The sequence below is a fragment of the Lissotriton vulgaris genome, unplaced genomic scaffold (genome assembly GCF_964263255.1).
Source record: "Lissotriton vulgaris unplaced genomic scaffold, aLisVul1.2 SCAFFOLD_640, whole genome shotgun sequence".
Taxonomy (NCBI): Eukaryota; Metazoa; Chordata; class Amphibia; order Caudata; family Salamandridae; genus Lissotriton; species Lissotriton vulgaris.
In genome coordinates this window covers 360,399-380,228 of record NW_028243475.1, presented here as the reverse complement: position 1 = coordinate 380,228, position 19,830 = coordinate 360,399, and the positions used below count along the sequence as shown (strand labels likewise).

The 19,830-nt window shown below is 50.2% G+C and overlaps 1 protein-coding gene across 1 annotated transcript in view; it reads right to left on the bottom strand.

The window, feature by feature from the left end:
• Positions 1-19,830, bottom strand: part of LOC147668336 (uncharacterized) — a 190,156-nt gene that overhangs the window by 15,707 nt on the left and 154,619 nt on the right. Inside the window, exon 7 of the mRNA XM_086948588.1 lies at positions 19,511-19,589. Within this exon, the coding sequence (XP_086804714.1) occupies positions 19,511-19,589 (79 nt within the window). The remainder of the gene's footprint in view (positions 1-19,510; positions 19,590-19,830) is intronic.

Here is a 19,830-nt window from a genome sequence, read left to right as displayed (position 1 = left end):
GGGTTTTTGGATTTGCTTTGAGCAGCCTGGGAGATCACCGAATCAGGCTTCGGCTGACCAAGAAGACAAGCTGGACTGCCCTCCGGAGCCTTATATTTCTTTTCCAGCCCGGGAAGAACCGGGATAACAGTGGCTGGATTTTGCATGGTTTTTATCCCTTCATCCCACACATGCTCAATTATGGGAATGGATTTGACTTATTTTCTGTATTGTTCTTTGAAGTCATACAGGACACATTCAGACTCTTCCCTTGTAATTGGTAGTCCAAACCTCTTTGACGCTCTCTCCATGAGGTTATGGAATCCCCCTATATCGACTGGAGGTGAAACAGAAGTATCTCGACCAGTGGCGTCTGGATCTTGTAGTCCACTGTCACCGGGATCCAAGTCTGGGTCCTGCAATGGATCAGCCAATGGATCCACCTGTACTTCATCATCAGAAGAGGAATCCTGCTGAACGGTATTGGCGGGCTTGGTATGATCACTGGCATGAGATGTACCACTTGCGAAGGAGGCTGCACGACCACCGGTTGCGCTTGCGGAAACGCCTTAGGCGGAGGTTGCGCAGGCTGCAATAAAGGTTCCGAAAGAAACCTGGTTCTATAATCCTGCAGCATCATCTGTAGATCAGAGACTAGAGAGGCCGGCATGGCCACCATGTCCTGTCCTAAACCAGGTGGACGTCGCTCCTGAGGAACATAGCGATGCACCTCTTGATCATATGCATGCTCATAATATTCCTCCGTGTCAGTCTCTTGCAATTTGACATGTAAATCCGAGGGACTGTAGGCATCCCCATATTGGCCTCCATCATCCTCCTCCACATCCGACTAGTCATCCAGAAGCAGTGTAGGTGGAAGCGTTGAAACCCGTCTTGGAGACGTCATTTCAGGTGTAATCTTCAGCTTTTGTATAGGAAATTGCAGTTTCTGACCCGTCGACGACTTCGTCAACGGAGCCGCCGTCGTCGACGGTGCGGCAGTCGTCGACGCTTTCGTTGATGGAATAGTCGACGGTATAGTGGACCTCGTCGACGGAGTCTTTGACGTCGTAGACGGTATTATCGTCGGCGAACTAGTCATCACCATAAGCGTCGAAGTCGTTGTTGTCGTCGACGTAGTCTTAGTCAACGAGGCAGTCGACAGCACCTTCCCGGAGATCATCATAGTCGACGAGGAAGAAGTCATCGTCGACGGACCTGGTACCTTAAACGACGAAGTAGTCGACGTCAAAACCGCCACCGACGACGATCCCGTCGACGGAGCCAAGGAAACAGCGGGAATTTTCATAGAAGCACTCGTCGACGTACCTGATGTTTTTGTCGTCACGGACGCTGTTTTCTCTCAGGCACGGTCCCTGGATGGACTGTAGAGTATTTTTCACCAGTCGTTTCCTTTTTGGACGGAGGAGAAGTGATAGAAACCTCCTTTTTGTCCTTAGTGGCTGTAACCAATCCAGCAGCCCGTCCCTGCCTCTCCTTTTCACTTCTGTGAGGAGATTTAATGGGACTAGCCCTCTCAGACCTGTCGGAGATCTTATGAGGGGCCTTGATAGGGGGCTCGGCTGAAGAAGAAGGAGGAGGAAACCTACCCCTCTCCTTGGATCTGTGAGAGGAAGCCATAGATGTTGAATCCTCTTCATCTGATGAGAGCACCTCCTTCCGAGTCTTCATTTTCTGAAGCCAGGTCAATAGCCGGCCCTCTCTGTCCCGAAGCGTTTTTGTAGAGAAGGTTCTACAAACCTTGCAGTCAGTGGCCTTGTGGTCCGGGTATAAGCAATATATACAGTTTTCATGCTTATCTTCCACAAAAAGTCGTTTTTTCCCACAAGAGGCACAGGACCTGAATAATGCCTTCTCGTCAGACATGTCTTGATTGTAGTAGAAAATTGAGGAAATAACTAGTAAGAATGAGAAATCTGAGCAGAGCTCAGTGGAGACTCCCTAGCACAACGTGCGGTAGACAAATCTGAGGCTCTGAGCTCTCTCAGGAAGGTTCTATTGGGTGAGGCTGCTCTGATTGGTCCTGGCAAAATGTTGGTCTCTTTTTTTTGTTGAAAATTTCTTTATTGGCAGGATATATGAAGGTATAGTAAGCAGTGCATAACAGTTCGGTACATAAGTCACACATTTGCTCATATGATCGCACTGACCGGATATACACATTTTCATTATGACACTATAACACCCAAACTGTACTCCCCCCACCCTCGCCCTCCCCCCTCCAGGTACTTCCTATTCATATTTATACCAGCCTGTGGTGTCGGACAGTCGTACACGTATATATGGCGTGTGTTACAGTATCCCTGTTGTACGCGCACTAGGGGCTGCGGGGTTAGACACTGTCGTGTGAGTGCCGTCTGCTGCTGTGCACCTGTAGGTTCGTGCGATGGGTCCTACCTATTGGCAGGCGCCGCATAAGTGTCAGTCAATGATGTGGAACTACCCTCATTCCCGGTGTCCCAAGTCTACGGTGTGTTCTGAGTCTGAATCTGAATCGTTCCCCGACTCAAAGGACCCCAGCAAAGCATTCCAGTCTAGGGAGATGGGGTGTTTCCTAAGTCCTCTGCGTTCTTCGCGCTGCAACGTCGTGCTTTCAGCCTTTCCCCACCTCACTAGCTCCGCCCTCCACATCTCAGGGTCTGGTGGCTTGGGGGACTTCCACCGCATGGTGATCGCACGCTTCGCTAATATCATGGCTAAGTCTGTGAACCGTGTGCCTACGCTCTTCCTTCGCTCCACAGGGCCCAGTCCCAGGAGGGTATATTCCAAAGTGTTGTATGGTTTGGAAGGGACTAGTCTAGCCAGGTCAGACTGTACTGTGGTCCAGTAGTACCCCAGCTTAGGGCAAGCCCATAGCATGTGAACCAGTCGGGCATCCTCCCCCCCCACACCTTGGGCATGTATTAGGAGTGTCTGGGAACATAGTGTGCAGGCGGTGAGGCGTCAGATATGCTCGGTGGAGGAGCATGAGCTGTATGAATTTGAACTTCTGGTTCCTCGATACCTTTTTGGGGTATTTCAAGATCCTGTCCCACTCCTTATCTCTGAGCGTTCTCCCAATGTCGTGTTCCCACTTATCGCGTAATGGTTGCAGCGGGATGGCCCTTCCCTCTCGTATACCATGCGTTATCCACCTGGTCAGGTGGCTGCCAGTCCCCATTAGATACTGCATCGTGATTAGTGGGTTCGTGGATGGCTCTGTCCCGTCAGGGGCCCATGCCTGTGCTATGTAACATTTCACACCTGCGTGCAGCAAGAACGTCCTCCCAGGTGAATGGTGTGTAATGCGAAAGTCTTCAAAAGTCATCATCTTGCCATCATTCAAGAAATCCCCCACCTGTGTCACTCCCAAGTCGTGCCAATCTGTAAGCATGTGGTTTGATAGTGTTCGCAGCCCAGCTGGCAGCCCTAGTAGCGGTTGTGAGAAGGTGGCCTGATATGCAGTGCTCACTATTCTAGTGATCACTATGTATCAGTCCAACAACCCTTATTGATGATTGGTTGTAAGTCAACCTTATAGACCAGCTATCCTAGTAGCGTGGATACGAGCAGTCTAAGGCTAAAGACTCGAGAGGGCGTGTTAAGCCAGCTGTTATACCACACATATACCCCTTGAACACCAAGTGAAAGGACACCACACAAGTGTTATGAAAATAAACAGTGTATTTATTAAAATCACAACAGCCCTGTACTCTTTATGAGGACAGGGTACTAAGCACAAAACAAAACTCTTACGAAAATACTTAAGTTAGCACAGTATATACAAATGCCCGAGGGGCACGGAAAACCATATACTCTGAAAGTGGAATGCGAAATTACTAGCAGGTAAGTACAGTACTAATAGGCTTTGGAATCGCTAGGACTTGACTATAGAATCTTGAGATTACTTCTAGGAGACCCAGGGGACTCGGTGCAGAGTGTGCACTCTCACGCGTGATGCGGGACAAAGTCTATGGTAGCTAGATTTCACAGAGTTAGTGTTCTCGGGCAAACCCGACCTGGTAGGAGGAAAACGAAAGTGGATTCTGACCCTTGGATAGTGAGGCTATGCTGGGGCACCGAAATGCCGAAGTTACCTAGCCCAGGGGCTGCAGCTGCATAGGTCTGAAAAGGCGTCGGGAATCCTCGCTGACGGACCAGGAGCCTGAAGAAAAGATGCTGGCAGGCGACCAGTGAAGAGAGTTCGAAGTGATCCAAGCCTGGATCTTGAAGATGGACGATACCTGAAAGCAGAGGGGACCAAGTTCGTGACTACTAGCCAGTAGTCAGGTGGCACCAGGAGGGCACCGGATGGTAGTCACCTCGACTAGGTGAGTGGGCGACGCTGGGCTCTGCAGATCTCACGGACCAGGAGGCGTTGTCGGCGACCAGGATGGAGGAGCGAGCTTGTCCCACGATGGATGAAGCTGTCGGCGTCGCTGGACCCAGGAGTGGGCAACAAAGCCTTGGCTAATTCAAGCCCACGCGGTGGACCCAAAATGGCGTCTTGAGTGGACCAGGAGGGTCCGGGGTGTTTCCTCTTTTGGAAGGGAGCAAGGGCCAGTCTGGAGCCACCAGACCAGCAGCAGTGATGTCGTCGGGCGTCGTTGAAGGCCACAAGCCAGCGGGCTAGTAGCCAAACAACGCGGTGAGCAGCAAAAAGCAGAAGGGCCCCACGCAGATCGTGGAGATGCTGGGAGGCTGAACGTCGGTGCTGGAGCTGCTCAGGGTCGGGGCTTCTGACCCCAAAGCACTCACCAGAGGATCCCTCGGCGTTCGTGCTGGAAAGAAGTCGTGCAGTCTTGAAGATGGCCGGTCCCTCGAGGTCTCGTCGCACTCACGATTCTCAGCTTTGCTGTAGAGATGAGTAGAGGTCAGAGGTGCCAGGGAAGCCGGTTCTCGTCGAGCTGGGCAGTCGGATTCCGGAGGAAGGACTTGCAGCAGACCGCAGTGTTTCTTAAGACGGTGCCCGCTTGATGCAGGGTGACTACTCCTTAGTCACAAGGGAGAATCTTGAAGAAGAAATCGTGAAGTCCTTTCGAAGAAAGTTGTGTCTCGATTCCAAAAATGATCTAATTTGAACGGGGGGCCCGCTCCTATCTTTATACTAAGAAAAGGGGCTGACTAGGTCCTGCCTATGGGTGGGACTAGGAGGGGGGTGGTTACACCCCTCTCCCATGCCGGACTTTCCCCAGGCCAGGGGCTGGTGTGCCCCTGGAACTGGTTCTGACCGGCCTATGCGTAGTGAGCACCGGGGTGCCACTCAGCAGTCACCTTCCTGTAAAGCCCTGCCTACCCAGGATACACAAATCCCTGTCTGGGATGGTGCTAGCACCGCCCCGGACAGGAAACCCTTTGTCCAAGCTCTCCTCGCTGGAAGGACTCCCAGCAGCAGGAGGTCAGACTCGTGTCTGTGGTGGCAGCATCCATTTTGTGGAGCTGAGGCTTCGCTTAACTTTAACCGGGGTTCACAGTTACATACATGTCGTGTCCCTCTAGAAGGGTGGAATGCTAACCCCGTCGCCAGAATTGGCGAGGGGTTAGTATTCCAATTCGTATGACACCTTACTCGACATGTTTTGATAAAGCAATACTAAAGATAGCATTCAACCGCGAGGATTATAATGCACTTAAGAGTATATGGTATGCGATATCATGGAACAGCTATTAGGACTTGGTTCCGCAAGCTGCAGACAGGCTCAGCTCATGCCAGAGCACCATCTCACACGATTCCAAGCACTCTGCCTTCAGGATTGTCAAGGCCTGCCATAGGAGTGACCGATAGGAATCTGTGTGCCCATTTTTAGGGTTAGATATAGGTATACTATATCTACAGCAAAGGGTGATTACACGACTTTGCCCCAGCTGTCATGCAGCCAGTTGTGTCAAATTTAGGAGGCCAGCCAGGGGTGGCATAATACATGCTGCAGCCCCTGGCAGCCCTGGGTACATCTATGCCCTGAGTTACAGGGTCTGATAAGGTGGCCCAGTACCAATTGGAAATGTACCTAAGGTACATGGAATCCATTTTACAGAGAGAGCAGTAGGCCTGGGGTCCTGATTGGCAGGATCCCAGGTCGACTATGTAAAAAACCAGCTAAAACACAGGGCAAAAAGTTGGGGGCAACCATAGTCAGGATGTACCTTCCTACAGCGGTATCGTAGGGGCGTAAGTTGACGTGGGAGACGCGTATTTTACAGCCCGTCTCCAGTGTTCAATCGCTATGCGGAGAAGGGGGGGCGTGGACCTCGGGATCCCTGCCTTCGGGAGCAATAGTGCGTGAACCCTCCCTTTGTTCCATTCTGAGTCAGACATATCAATTTCGTGCAAGTTGCGTCCTGCCAGCCAGTAGGCGAGCCATTGCAGGTGACATGCGAAGTTATATGCCCGGAGGTCCGGGACCCCCATCCCACCCGCAGACGTGGGAAGCTGCAACTTCTTTAGGCTAATACGCGCCTCCCGGTGCCCCAGACCAAATTCAGTCAACAGAGTGTCCAGTGCTTTGAATACCGCTGCAGGGATTTTCAGCGGCAGTCCTTTAAAGTAGTACAACAGACGTGACAGGACCACCATCTTGGTAATAGTCACCCTGCCCGCCACTGCTAACGGGAGCGCGATCCAAAACCGCACCTGTGCTCTCAGCTTCGTAATTGCCCTTACTACGTTGCCCTCCAGCAGGTCCCTTGGATCTCTATACACTTGTATCCCTAGGTAACGGAAGGTGTGCTCCGCCACCTGGAATGAGTAAGGTGCAAAGGGAAGACGAGTTTCCATCCTGGCTGCAGAGAAGAAAAACCCATAGGACTTGGGTTCACTAATCGTAAGGCCCGACATAGTGCTAAAGGCGTTAAATATTTCGGGCACAGGGTCTAAGTCCCCTCCCAGGTCTCCGAAGTAAAGTATAATGTCGTCCGCGTACGCTGATACCACATGCGTCTTCTCACCCCTCCGTACACCTCTGTGTTGCGCGGACTCTCGGAGTCTGCACAGCAGGGGCTCTAGCGCTAGTATAAACAACAGCGGGGATAATGGGCATCCCTGCCTGGTACCCTTAGCCACTGCCAATTGTGCCGATATGCACCTGTTTGTGCGGACCCGTGCAGTTGGATATGTGTAAAGTAGTTTCACCCAACTAATGTACTCTATCGGCAACCCAAAATATTTGAGCGCCGCAAACATGTAGTCCCACTTGATGGAGTCGAAGGCCTGCTTCAAGTCTAGCGATACGCAGCCCTCCGTCCCCGCCCCTCCCGGTGTACCTAGCATGATTTGGCTGAGGCGCCGCAGGTTCATAGCAGTGCTCCTGCCCGGGACAAAGCCATACTGGTCTGGGTGTATAAGCGATGAAATGTATTGAGCCAGTCTGTTCGCTAGTAGTCTACTTAGTATTTTGTAATCCGTGTTCAGTAATGATAACGGTCTGTAATTTGCTATACATAGGCTGTCCCTGTCTGGTTTCAGCAGTGATACTATTAGGGCTTGCAGTGTGGACTGTGGAAGACCCCGAGCCTTAAGTGCCTCCCGATATACCTCTAGTAGTCGTGGTGCCAGAAGATCTATGAAGGCTCCATAGAATTCCACTGGAAGGCCATCCGTGCCCGGGGCTTTGTTCCGCGGGAGGGCGCAAATGGCCTGCCGAATTTCTGCTATCGTGATAGGCCTCGCCAGCTCTTTCCTCTGTCTCTCCTCTAGCTTCGGTATTTCCAACCCCCTCATGAAGTCCCCGAGGGCCCCATCCGCCATAGGGTCGTGTGGGCCGTATAACGTCCCATAGTAGTCTTGAAACGCTGCGTTCACACTCAGCTGCGTAGTTGCCATGGTCCCCCCCTGGTCTAGCACCTCCATTATGGGTAAGTGTATCGGGTCGTCTTTTACCAGCCGGGCTAATAAAGGTCCTGCCTTATCTGCCTGTGCATGTTGTCTACTCGTGTACTCTCGGTAGTCAAGGATACGCAGTTCCTCTAACAGCTCTGCATGTTGGATGTGTGCCTCCTGTAGGGGCGTGAAAGGCACATTCGTGCCGGCAGCTTCACTCTCCAGCAGTGCTAGGCGTCCCTCCACATCCCGGAGTTTGTCCATCACAGTGTGCCTCATGCCCACCGTGTGCTCATCGCTTCACCCCGTATTGTGACCTTAAAAGCATCCCACTCCACCTGGCGGGCACTCGCTGACCCACCGTTTATGTCAAAGTAAGTCACAATGGCCATCTCTAGTGATGCGCGGAAAGTCGTGTCCTCTAATAGGTCTGGGTTAAGGCGCCAGGTTGGTATGGGGGTAGGGATCCTACCCCACTGAAAAGCGACTTCCACCGGGTTGTGGTCTGAGAAAGTTTTTCCCATGTGTTCCGCCGTTAAAACCGACCCTAAGAGTGGCGTGGTGCAGAACACATGATCTATTCTGGTGTGTAACTTGTGTGGTGGTGAATAGAATGTATACTCCCTGTCTGAGATGTGTTTGCCACGCCATGCATCTGTTAATTGCCATCCCTCTGCCCACTGCGCTAGCGCCTCAGCCTGTTTCCTACTTTCCGTGGCCTGTAATGGTGGGTGCGATCTATCCATTGATACATCCAGCACAGCATTAAAATCCCCTCCCAGCAACCAGGGAAAATCAGCCCAATCAGCCAGCACTCCGCCAAGCGTCACCAGGAACGCTGATTGGTTCGAGTTCGGTGCATATACACTTCCCAGCACAACAGGGGAACCATCCAACAACCCTCGGACAAATACATATATGCCATTCGTATCCGCCCTCAGTTCCACCAGTTTGAAGGGGACTGAATTCCTCAGCCACACAGCTGCCTCTCTCGAGAAGGCTGAGTAAGAGGTGGCGAACAATTGACCCTTCCACTTTTTAAGCAATTTCCCACTTTCTGAGGTCGTTAAATGGGTTTCTTGAAGGCAGGCAATATGGACCTTCCTGCGATTCAGTTGAGCTAAGATTCTATGTCTTTTGTGGACCGACCCCATGCCACGAACATTCCAAGTGCACAATTTATAGTCATTAAGGGTCCCCATCCCTAGCGTCAACAGGTGCAGTCGGCGGATTCCGCACCATGGAGCAGGTATAATTAAACAGCCAGAAGTCTCGTGCCCGTACAAAAAACAACAACCCCGAAACTCCCAGGTCCCCGAACAAAACCTTTCGGGATCCAAACAATATAGCCCAACGTGGACATGCCTTACAGTTAAACATGTCTATATGGTGGGGGTCTGGGGCCTCTTACACCAGTCCAGAGTCTGTTGGTAGCACTCCATCTCACCAAGAGCAAAGAAGGCCCCCCCCCCCGATCGCCTTGCAGACAGTTCATACGTTACCATCCGACGTTCTGCCCTGCCACAGTCACAGGTCATGCGCTTCTTGTGCCGTGATCTTGGGGAACAGTTGCAGGCTATCGGCAGATCCAGACACCTCCGTGTGAGTGGCGGAACGGCTGGCTGACGCAGCAGGGTCCCGGGCGTCGTGCTCAGCCAGGGCGGCCGTTGTCAGTTGCCCTATCCCTTCGGTCCCGGCCGAAGGCGGTCCCCCAGAGGCCGCGTGTCGGTGCGCGTGATCCTTTGTTGCTCCCTTCCGGCTGAGACCTCCCCAGCGCGATGATCCCTCTCCGCGATCCTCCTCGAAGGGATCCTGTGTGATCGGGGGCGTTAGAGTCACCTCAATCCACTCCGCCGCTTCCTCCAGTGACTCGAAAAAGTAGGACCTATTATTGTAAAGCACTTTGAGTCGTGCCGGGTATAGCAAAGCGTACTTCACATTCCTGTCCCGCAACATGCGCTTAACTCCCAGGAACGTCGAGCGGGCTCTCTGCACCGCTGGGGTGAAATCTGGGTACACCGAAATAGTCTTGTCCTCAAAGCGCAATGGGGCCTTCTCCCTCGCGGTCCTCAGGACCGAGTCTCGGTCTTTGTAGTGTAACAGGCAGGCAATTAAGGGGCGCGGTGACGCTCCTGATTTAGGCGGTCTCGCCGGCATCCGGTGCGCTCTCTCCACACTGTATAGTGGCGTGAGGTCTTGGGGGTCCACTATCCGCTTTAGCCAGTCCTCCACAAATTGGGTAGGGTCCTTCCCTTCGCTTTTCTCTGGAATACCCAGTATGCGCACGTTATTGCGGCGGGCCCGCCCTTCCGCATCATCCAACTTGTCCCATATCAATTTGATCTGTTTGTCCATTTGTTCGAGCTTTGTAGAGTGGGATGTTTGTTGTGGGATGAGGTCGTCTAGTGCTATTTTGTGCTCTTTGACTTTCTCCGCCAACTTCGTATGGTCCGCCTTGAGCAGTGAGAGGCTTGTCGCCATGTTGTCCATTCGGGATTCTAGCGCCTCCCTAGATGCCTTGATTTCAGCTAGTATAAGGTCCAGTTTCGCATCCTGGGAAGTCTTGCCCGTTGGGGATCATCTCCACGTTCGAGGATGCCAGTGGGTCCTCCGAGCCCGTGGACTGAAGGTCGGTTCCAGCACCGTGGTCCTGCGCCTTGGCCCTGTTCCTGCCCATATTGCGTGTTGCAGGGTAGTGGTTGCAGAGTGTCCCCTATGACACTGGTCTGGGCCAAGGAAGAGTGAGTCGCAGTCGAGTGGTATTCTGCCGGTGTCCCCCACGCACAGCCGCCAGGGAGAGGCCACCCGTCGCTGTCCCACCGTGTCTAACGCGTGCAGAAGGTCTCTCCAGCCCCCCCCCCCCCCCCCGGGCGCAGCAGTCACTTTGTAAAATTCGGGAATGGCAGTCCACCCTTTTATGCGATGGTAGGTCTCGTCGCTATGATGCCGGTGCATGGGGGGGGGGGGGGGGGAGGCGGGGGGCCATTCAGAGGCCGAGTGCTACCTGCAGCGTGCAGCGGCGTGATGGGGTGCCTGTTATCCCACTGTTGCTCCGTGCACTGTAGCTCGGGCGGCCCGACTCAGCCGGCAGAGTCCTCACACTGCGGGGGCCCCACCGTCCAGCTCACTGCTTTCTGAGCATTAAAACAGTTTCTAAACAATCTTTGGTGGTGTTTCTCATGTTTCTAATGCTTATTATTCATGTATGGTGGAAATTCTTCACAGCATATTTCAGCTCTGATGTTATTTGGCTGCTATTGCATGTTTTTATATATATAGGTTTATATATATATATATATATATATATATATATATATATATATGTATATATATGTGGGGCACGTATGATATAGTGTTTCCGGGGTCCTGCGCATGGGCGGGAATATTCTAATGCTTATGACTATTGATGAGGATCCCCTGGAAGAGAAGTTGGAGTTTTGGTGACTTGCTTCTTGAAGATTATCTGGATATGCGTCTTCTCTTTTCCTTGTGTTTTCTCTTTGATGACTTTCAAGACTGACGCAACAGATTTTAATCTTAAATGACATTTCCAAAGTCCCGGCGATTATCCTGCACTTTGGTCCTGAACAGCTTGGCTTTTTCTTCTTTGTTCGTCTTGGGATGTATTTGTTGACACGAGTCGCAGGTGTTGTGAGAAAGTGGCATCTTTCTTGCATGGGTATGCCCCACTTTTTTCTGACTGCTGATGTGCTTTGACTGAGTGTGCCCTGGGCTCCTGCCAACCAGGTACCCAGGGCCTGTGTGCCTTCCCTAAAACTGTGTTGAAACTAAATCCAAATTGGCATCTCTGGCCACCTGTCAGCCCCTAGTGAATGGTACCCTAGGTACCCAGGGCATGGTGACCAGAGGAGACCCCTAAGGGTTGCAGCATTTATTGTGCCACCCTTAGGGGCCCTGTACCCTGGCACGCACACAACACACTGCCTTTGCAGGCTGAGTGCCTAAGTACAGAACTAAACAAAGAGTCGACATGGCCGACATCCCTGTGTGCCATGCCCACTGCCCTGCCATACATCAGTTACCCCTCTAGCTGGGTGCCCTGTGCCAGTGGTGAGGGCACATGTGTATGAGCCCTGTGCCCCTACAGTACCCCAGGCCATTCCTGGGCACTGTAAGTGCAGTGATGCCATTAAGCGTATATGGTGTTGGGAGATCGACATTACTAATTCCACAGCACCATAATGGCTACACTGAAGACTGACAAGTTTGGTATCAAACTTATCAGCACATTAAATCCACACGGACGCCAGTGTGGGATTTAATGAAAAATGCACCACAGAGGGCATCTTAGAGATGCCCCTGAAACCTAACCACAATCCACGTATTGACTGAGAGGCTGCCACACAGCAGACATGTTGCTGGACCCGTGGGTGGAGAGCCCCCCACTCTCCTGGTCCTGCATAAAATGCACATCCTGAGCAAGGTGCTAGGTCTCCTCTCCCGGGATGGGCAGGAGGAAGCTTCAAAGGCCTGCCGCCTCTGTGAGCTTATCCAGACCATTTGCTGTACCCAGCAACTGGCTCCCACCAGTCCTAAACCCCACTCCGGCGGAAAGACTGGTGGGAAAAACTACGTCAGGAAGGGGGGGTGGGCCAGCCTGTGCCAACCCCACCCCTCTGGTGGGGGAGACTAGGTGAAGCACAACCCCGGGCTCCGGCCATCTTGAATATGGGGAGCCCTGCATAATCACAGCTAGGCTCCTGCCCCCCTCCCACAGGAGAGGAGCAGGCTAGGGGGTGTACCCACCCCAGGACAGGGACCTATTGGTCCCTGCCCTTGCCCTACCTGTAACGCCCCTAAATTCAGTATTTAGGGACTCCCTGAACCTTCCTTCCTCAGATCCAGATACGAAAAGAAGAAAGAAGATCAAGAGGAGGAAGACCCACCGTGCAGCTGCTAACAGGACGAACACAACTGACTTGGCCCCAGCCCTAGCGGCCTGTCGATCCTGGAACCTGCTCCTGCCTAAACCCTGGCGACTCCAGCGGACAGCAACCTTGGGACACCCAGAGGACCCGCCTGCCTTGACCCTCTTAAAGACTGGGACTTCCATCAGCAGAGGCTCTGCTGCACAACACCCCTGGTGCTAGCCAGGAAGCTCGGGACCAGCCCACTGTGCACCCGCCGAGCCTGGCCCATCCCCAAGACCACGAGGACGTCCCCTGGCGACTGGAACCCGAAGTCCAGTGCCCAAAGACCCTCCTCGACAAACCAGACGACGCCTGCAGACTCAGAACCATGGGCCCCTCCAACCGTGACCAGCTGAGGGTAAGCTTTCCCGACACCTAAACACACCCCTGCACCCGGAGCCCTAAAGCCCCCTGTGCCTTCCTTTGCGGTACCTACCTGTGCTCAAAGATCCCAACTTATCTCTCGAAGTGGTGTTCGCCCCTGAAGAGTCTCGGTCCCCGAGCCTGCAGCCTTTGTTAGTTTGTGACCTTTCCCATTGAATACCTGTAGGAAGGTACCTCCTGACTATGGTTGCCCCCAACTTTTTGCCCTGTGTTTTAGCTGGTTTTGGACATAGTCGACCTGGGGCCCTGCCAATCAGGACCCCAGGCCTACTGCTCTCTCTTTAAAATGGATTCCATGTACCCTAGGTACATTTCCAATTGGTACTGGGCCACCCTATCAGACCCTGTAACTCAGGGCATGGGTATACCCAGGGCTGCCAGGGGCTGCAGCATGTATTATGCCACCCCTGGCTGGCCTCCTAAATTTGACACAACTGGCTGCATGACAGCTGGGGCAAAGTCGTGTAATCACCCTTTGCTGTAGATATAGTATACCTATATCTAACCCTAAAAATGGACACACAGATTCCTATCAGTCACTCCTATGGCAGGCCTTGACAATCCTGAAGGCAGAGTGCTTGGAATCGTGTGAGATGGTGCTCTGGCATGAGCTGAGCCTGTCTGCAGCTTGCGGAACCAAGTCCTAATAGCTGTTCCATGATATCGCATACCATATACTCTGAAGTGCATTATAATCCTCGCGGTTAAATGCTAACTTTGGTATTGCTTTATCAAAACATGTCGAGTAAGGTGTCATACGAATTGGAATACTAACCCCTCGCCAATTCTGGCGACGGGGTTAGCATTCCACCCTTCTAGAGGGACACGACATGTATGTAACTGTGAACCCCGGTTAAAGTTAACTCAAGCCTCAGCTCCACAAAATGGATGCTGCCACCACAGACACGAGTCTGACCCCCTGCAGCTGGGAGTCCTTCCAGCGAGGGGAGCCTGGACAAAGGGTTTCCTGTCAGGGGCGGTGCTAGCACCGTCCCAGACATGGTTTTGTGTATCCTGGGTAGGCAGGGCTTTGCAGGAAGGTGACTGCTGAGTGGCACCCCGGTGCTCACTACGCATAGGCCAGTCTGAACCAGTTCCAGGGGCACACCAGCCCCTGGCCTGGGGAAGTCCGGCAGGGGAGAGGGGTGTAACCACCCCCCTCCTAGTCCCACCCATAGGCAGGACCTAGTCACCGGGTCAGCCCCCTTATTTTAGTATAAAGATGGGAGCGGGCCCCCTGTTCAGATCAGATCATCTTTGGAATCAAGATACCACTTTCTTCGAAAGGACTTCACGATTTCTTCTTCAAGATTCTCCCTTGTGGCTAAGGAGTAGTCACCCTGCATCAAGCGGGCACCATCCTAAAGAACACTGCGGTCTGCTGCAAGTCCTTCATCACGAATCCGACGACCCAGCTCGACGAGACCCGGCTTCCCTGGCACCTCTGACCTCTACTCACCTCTACAGCAAAGCTGAGAACCGTGAGTGCGACGAGACCTCGAGGGACCGACGATCGCCAAGACTGCACGACATCTTTACTGCAAGCCCACCGTGTCCTCCACTGGTGAGTGCTTTGGGGTCCGAGAAGCCCCGACCCTGCGCAGCTCCAGCACCCAAGGTCAGCCTCCCTGCATCTCCACGATCTGCGTGGGGCCCTTCTGCTGTTTGCTGTGCACCGCGTTGTTTGGCTACTAGCCGGCTGGCTTGTGGCCTTCTGAACGACGCCCGACGACTTCACGACTGCTGGTCTGGTTGCTCCAGACTGGCCCTTGCTTCCCTCTTGAAGAGAGGCACCCCGGACCCTCCTGGTCCACTCCAGACGCCATTTTAGGTCCACCGCGTGGGCTTGAATTTGCCAAGGCTTTGTTGCCCAATCCTGGGTCCAGCGACGCCGACAGCTTCTATCTTCGTGGGACAGCTCGATCCTCCATCCTGGTCGCCGACAACGCCTCCTGGTCCGCGAGATCTTCGAGCTACAGCGTCACCCACTCACCTTGTCGAGGTGGCTACCATCCGGTGCCCTCCTGGTGCCCACTGACTACTGGCTAGTAGTCTCGAACTTGGTCCCCTCTGCTTTCAGGTGTCATCTATCTTCGAGATCCAGGCTTGGATCCACCTGAACTTTCTTCACTGGTCACCGGCCAGCATCTTTTCTTCCGGCTCCTGGTCCGTCTACGAGGATTCCCGACGTCTTTTCAGACCTATGCAGCTGCAGCCCCTGGGCTAGGTAACTTCGGCATTTCGGTGCCCCAGCATAGCCTCACTATCCAAGGGTCAGAATCTACTTTCGTTTTCTCCCTACCAGGTCGGGTTCGCCCGAGAACACTAACTTTCTATTTCCTAGCTACCATAGACATTTGTCCGCATCTCGCGTGAGAGTGCACACACTGCACCCGAGTCCCCTAGGCCTCCTAGAAGTAATCTAACGATTCCCTAGTCAAGTCCTAGCGATTCCAAAAGCTATTAGTACTGTACTTACCTGCTAGGAATTTCACATTCCACTTTCAGAGTATATGGTTTTCCGTGCCCCTCGGGCATTTGTATATACTGTGCTAACTTAAGTATTTTTGTAAGAGTTTTGGTTTGTGCTTAGTACCCTGTCCTCATAAAGAGTACAGGGCTGTTGTGATTCTTAATAAATAACTGTTTATTTTCATAACACTTGTGTGGTGTCCTTTCACTTGGTATTCAAGGGGTATATGTGTGGTAAACAGCTGGCTTAACACGCCCTCTCGAGTCTTTAGCCTTAGACTGCTCGTATCCATGCTACTAGGATAGCTGGTCTATAAGGTTGACTTACAACCAATCATCAATAAGGGTTGCTGGACTGATACATAGTGGGCACTAGAATAGTGACCACTGCATATCAGGCCACCTTCTCACAATACCATTGAGCGCCCGATGGCTCAAAAGCACCCTGCACCCAGCCGTCCCCTGGCCGTGCCACCTTTGCCCTATCCCACTTCCCCCTTTGCTCTGAGCAAGTAACCAGGAGCCCAGCTCCCACAGCCGCGTGGCCTGCTAGCCAGCAGCCACCAACCGGAGGCCCCCTGCCCCTCATTGGATACAATTGGGCCTAACTACCTCTGCACCCGGCTGCCCCTGTGCCTCTGAGGGTGAACCAATTGGACCTACCTGACCCTGGGGGACCCCCGAGTCTATGCCCAGAACATTAACTTCACCAGTTGAGTACTCACCTGGAAACCGGTGACTCACTTAACTGCCATTGGATAACATTGACTGGCAAGACTCGAAAAATCTTTTAAGTGTGAAGTTTTGGAAACTTAAAATATTCATATAAAATCAACCGAATTCCGAAGTACTCACCTGTGATCAGGAGAGAGGCTAGTGCTGTACCTTCAAGCCCAGTACAGAACCGCAAAAGTAATCCTTATCGTGTTTACTAGTAACGTGTATTTTCTCCATAGGAATCCATTGTCTGCTTTTCTATGAAATTTCTTCTTCCAAGTGTCTACTTTTGAAAACTCGAAATATTCTTTAAAAATCATACGAAATACTGAAACAAAATTACTTACCTGTTTTAAGTTGAGACCCCGGTGCTGGACCCAGGAGACCAGTACTGGAATACAAAAGTAATGAGATCGTACTTTGCCTGCAACCTGAATTTTCTCCCATTGGATAACATTGCCAGATTTCTGTTGAAAAGTTTCTAAGTGTGAACTTTTAAAATGGCTTTATATTCCTAAAAAAAATCACTGCAATAACAAACGTTTTTGCTAAACTGTTTTCAGCTTAGACCCCAGGACTGAATCTAGGATCCAGTCCTGGAACTACCAAAGTAATCTACAAAGTAATCAACTGTGTTTATATAGGAAAATCCATTGAGCTCAATGTTAAATTGCGTGTAGAATTGTGTTGCCTACTGCAACCCCTGTACCTATTGTGTTTACAAAGTGTATTGCCTTTCTACAAAGCACTCATCTGAGACCTCTCATATTGAGAACAGTATATTTTGATACCTGTTGGTTCTAAAAATAAAACAACTATATCTTTTGATATAAAAAGAATTGGCCTGGAGTTCAGTCTGAGTGTGTGAAACATTTTGCTGACTGAGTGTGTACAACAAATGCTTTACACTGTCCTCTGGTACTGCCTTACTGCTCAACCAAGCTACCACTTTAGAGAGTAAGGTCACACCAGGATTTAACTTCTGTGGTTTGTGGACTCTATACACACTGTACCTTATTCTGGTCCAGTATATTTAGAGCCACTTTCTCACAGGTGTTGATGCTGTGGTCGGAATTAAGGCACCAGAGACAGATTGAATGAAGGCCCGCAGAGCACATATTACTCTTGCAGTCTTGACAGCTTGATTCTGGATCGTTTCAGCAAAGACAAACTGTCAAAAATTGCACCTACTAAGAAAAGGGAACTAAGATTGTTGACCAACAATAATTATCTTGAGGCGAGAGGAATTCTGCATCACATCAATGGCACGGAAAAGAGCACAGACAGCATCCCGACATGGCCCTTTATCGCTTCAGTTATGCCACAGAGCCATGAGGGAGCCAGCGTCCCTACCAGTAGGGGAGAACTATTGAAAAATTACCGGATCGAGAGATGCTTAGGGTATTCAGAAGGTGAGGAATCTGCTGGTATCCATCAGAACTCTCAGATTTGGAATTTGAGACAGAAAAAATGTTTTGCAATGTCCTACACCTCTTTCTGGAGTAACTTATTACTAACTCCTTTAAAGGACTTCAAAATGGATACCAAACCGCTATTTGGAAAGAACATGTTAAGATCCTATTACAAACAGATTCCTATCCTTACATATCATTATTTTAGGACAGAAATAGCAGTTACAGCCCACAGAAAGGTTACAGGCCTCCAAGCTAGCGTGGTAACCCATTTGCAAAAGGGAAGATGTTCCTTTTGGACCCCTTCCCCGTTGTGAATGCTAAAAAGATTGTTGGGGAGTTATCTCTAGGATTACTGCAAACACTCAAACATAAAAAGGTTTTACGGAAAATGGGCTACATTAAAAAAAAGTTTACATTTATATATGACCACGGACCAGTGGTCTGGTGACCCCAGCAAGCCACCATTCTTGTGATGGCCTTCAATCATAGTGACTCGTAATTTTCAACATACATCATTCATAAGGAAAGTAAGATTGCAACCTACAAAAATTGTAATTCTTAAGAACTGACCTATTCATACAGGTTCGTTTTTAAAAATCTTTGTCGCAATTTGCTATCAGTATTTTGCAACAAGGTTATTTGTACATCTGGCCCTATGTAATTACTGTTCATCTAGTCATAACCCTCTTTCCAAGCACAGCAAAACAGTTGAGGCTTCTTCAACACACCAGTATATTTTGATCACTGTGTTGACTCTGTATGCCATTTCAGCATTGATCTTTTTCACAATAAAGGTTTTGTTTTTGTCTTAGCATCCAATATTTTCGGCTCTGAAGACTTACACTCATTAAGAATTGAATACTTCAGCTTCTTAGGTAGTGTTTAGGGCACCTCATTGAGTTGTTCTTTGTGCCTCCTCTTTGTGCCTCCTAGGTAGTGTACAATGCGTCAGTCTTCTTCAATCTGTACTTAGGTGAACTCTGCACTTTTGCCTGACCCATAGTATAATGCACCCAAAGTTATTATTCCCCTTAGCTCTAAAGTATTTGGTGTAAAGTTAGTACATTTTCCCACTATCAGACTTGGCAAATATTCAATGGTAATTTGGGCAAGTATTTTCCATGTCCTTCAATATGTAGGCACCTAAGAAACTCAAATAACCAAGATATTTTGCTTCCAAAACTCAGGAGTGTAACAAATATTCTGAATGTGACCACTGGCAAAGAGCTCTAACTAGTAAGTGTAAAATTATAAGCTGAAATTATTTTAGGTTTCAATAAAAGATGAAGATATACCTAATGTCAAAGGCATTTGTGGGCTTACACTTTGAATGATGAACCCCAACAGTACTTAATTTTGTTAAAAAAAAAAAGATGCTGGGGCATTTCACATTAAACTGTAGGTCCAAGTAATAGACTAATGTTTTTACGATATATTAAATAGTTACACATTTCACAAATAACCTCTGCTAACAAAAATACACACTTGCACTATGCTGTGGATTCTCATTAATATGCGCCAGTGTTTACAAATAAGTGCCTGGGGCGATCACTGGCAAACACTGTCACTAATTAAGCACTGACCAATGCTGGACTCTTCAAAAGAAAACGTTATACAGAATGTATCATGACACAACCACTAAATGCCAGAATAATGCACAGCCTGTGAATCTAGAATAAGACACTGCACACCCACTGACTCTGCTATCACTCCAAGAATGCTGCTTTCAAACCATGGGCTGCCTTCTACGTAAAAAATAAAAATAAATAATAAGTATACATATTAAATTTCCTTACCTGCAAACCATCTTCCGTGTAATGCATTCACAGCTGCAGCAGCTGCAGCAATTGATGGGCATTTTACATACACATTTCCCTATAATAAAAGAAATGTCAGTCCATCAAATATGTAAAGAATATGTACATACCAATAAGTCAAAACTCTCACGCAAAATGCCAAACCAAAGAGTTGCACTGAAAGCAACCCTTTCCGAGGTAAGTAGTTTAAAGAGGGCAAATGCACTGCTTTAATAAAAACAATAATTAGCTACGAGAATCTATAACTCAAACATGTTAAGATTCATATTTGAACAGAAAGATAAATCTGTACAAACTGA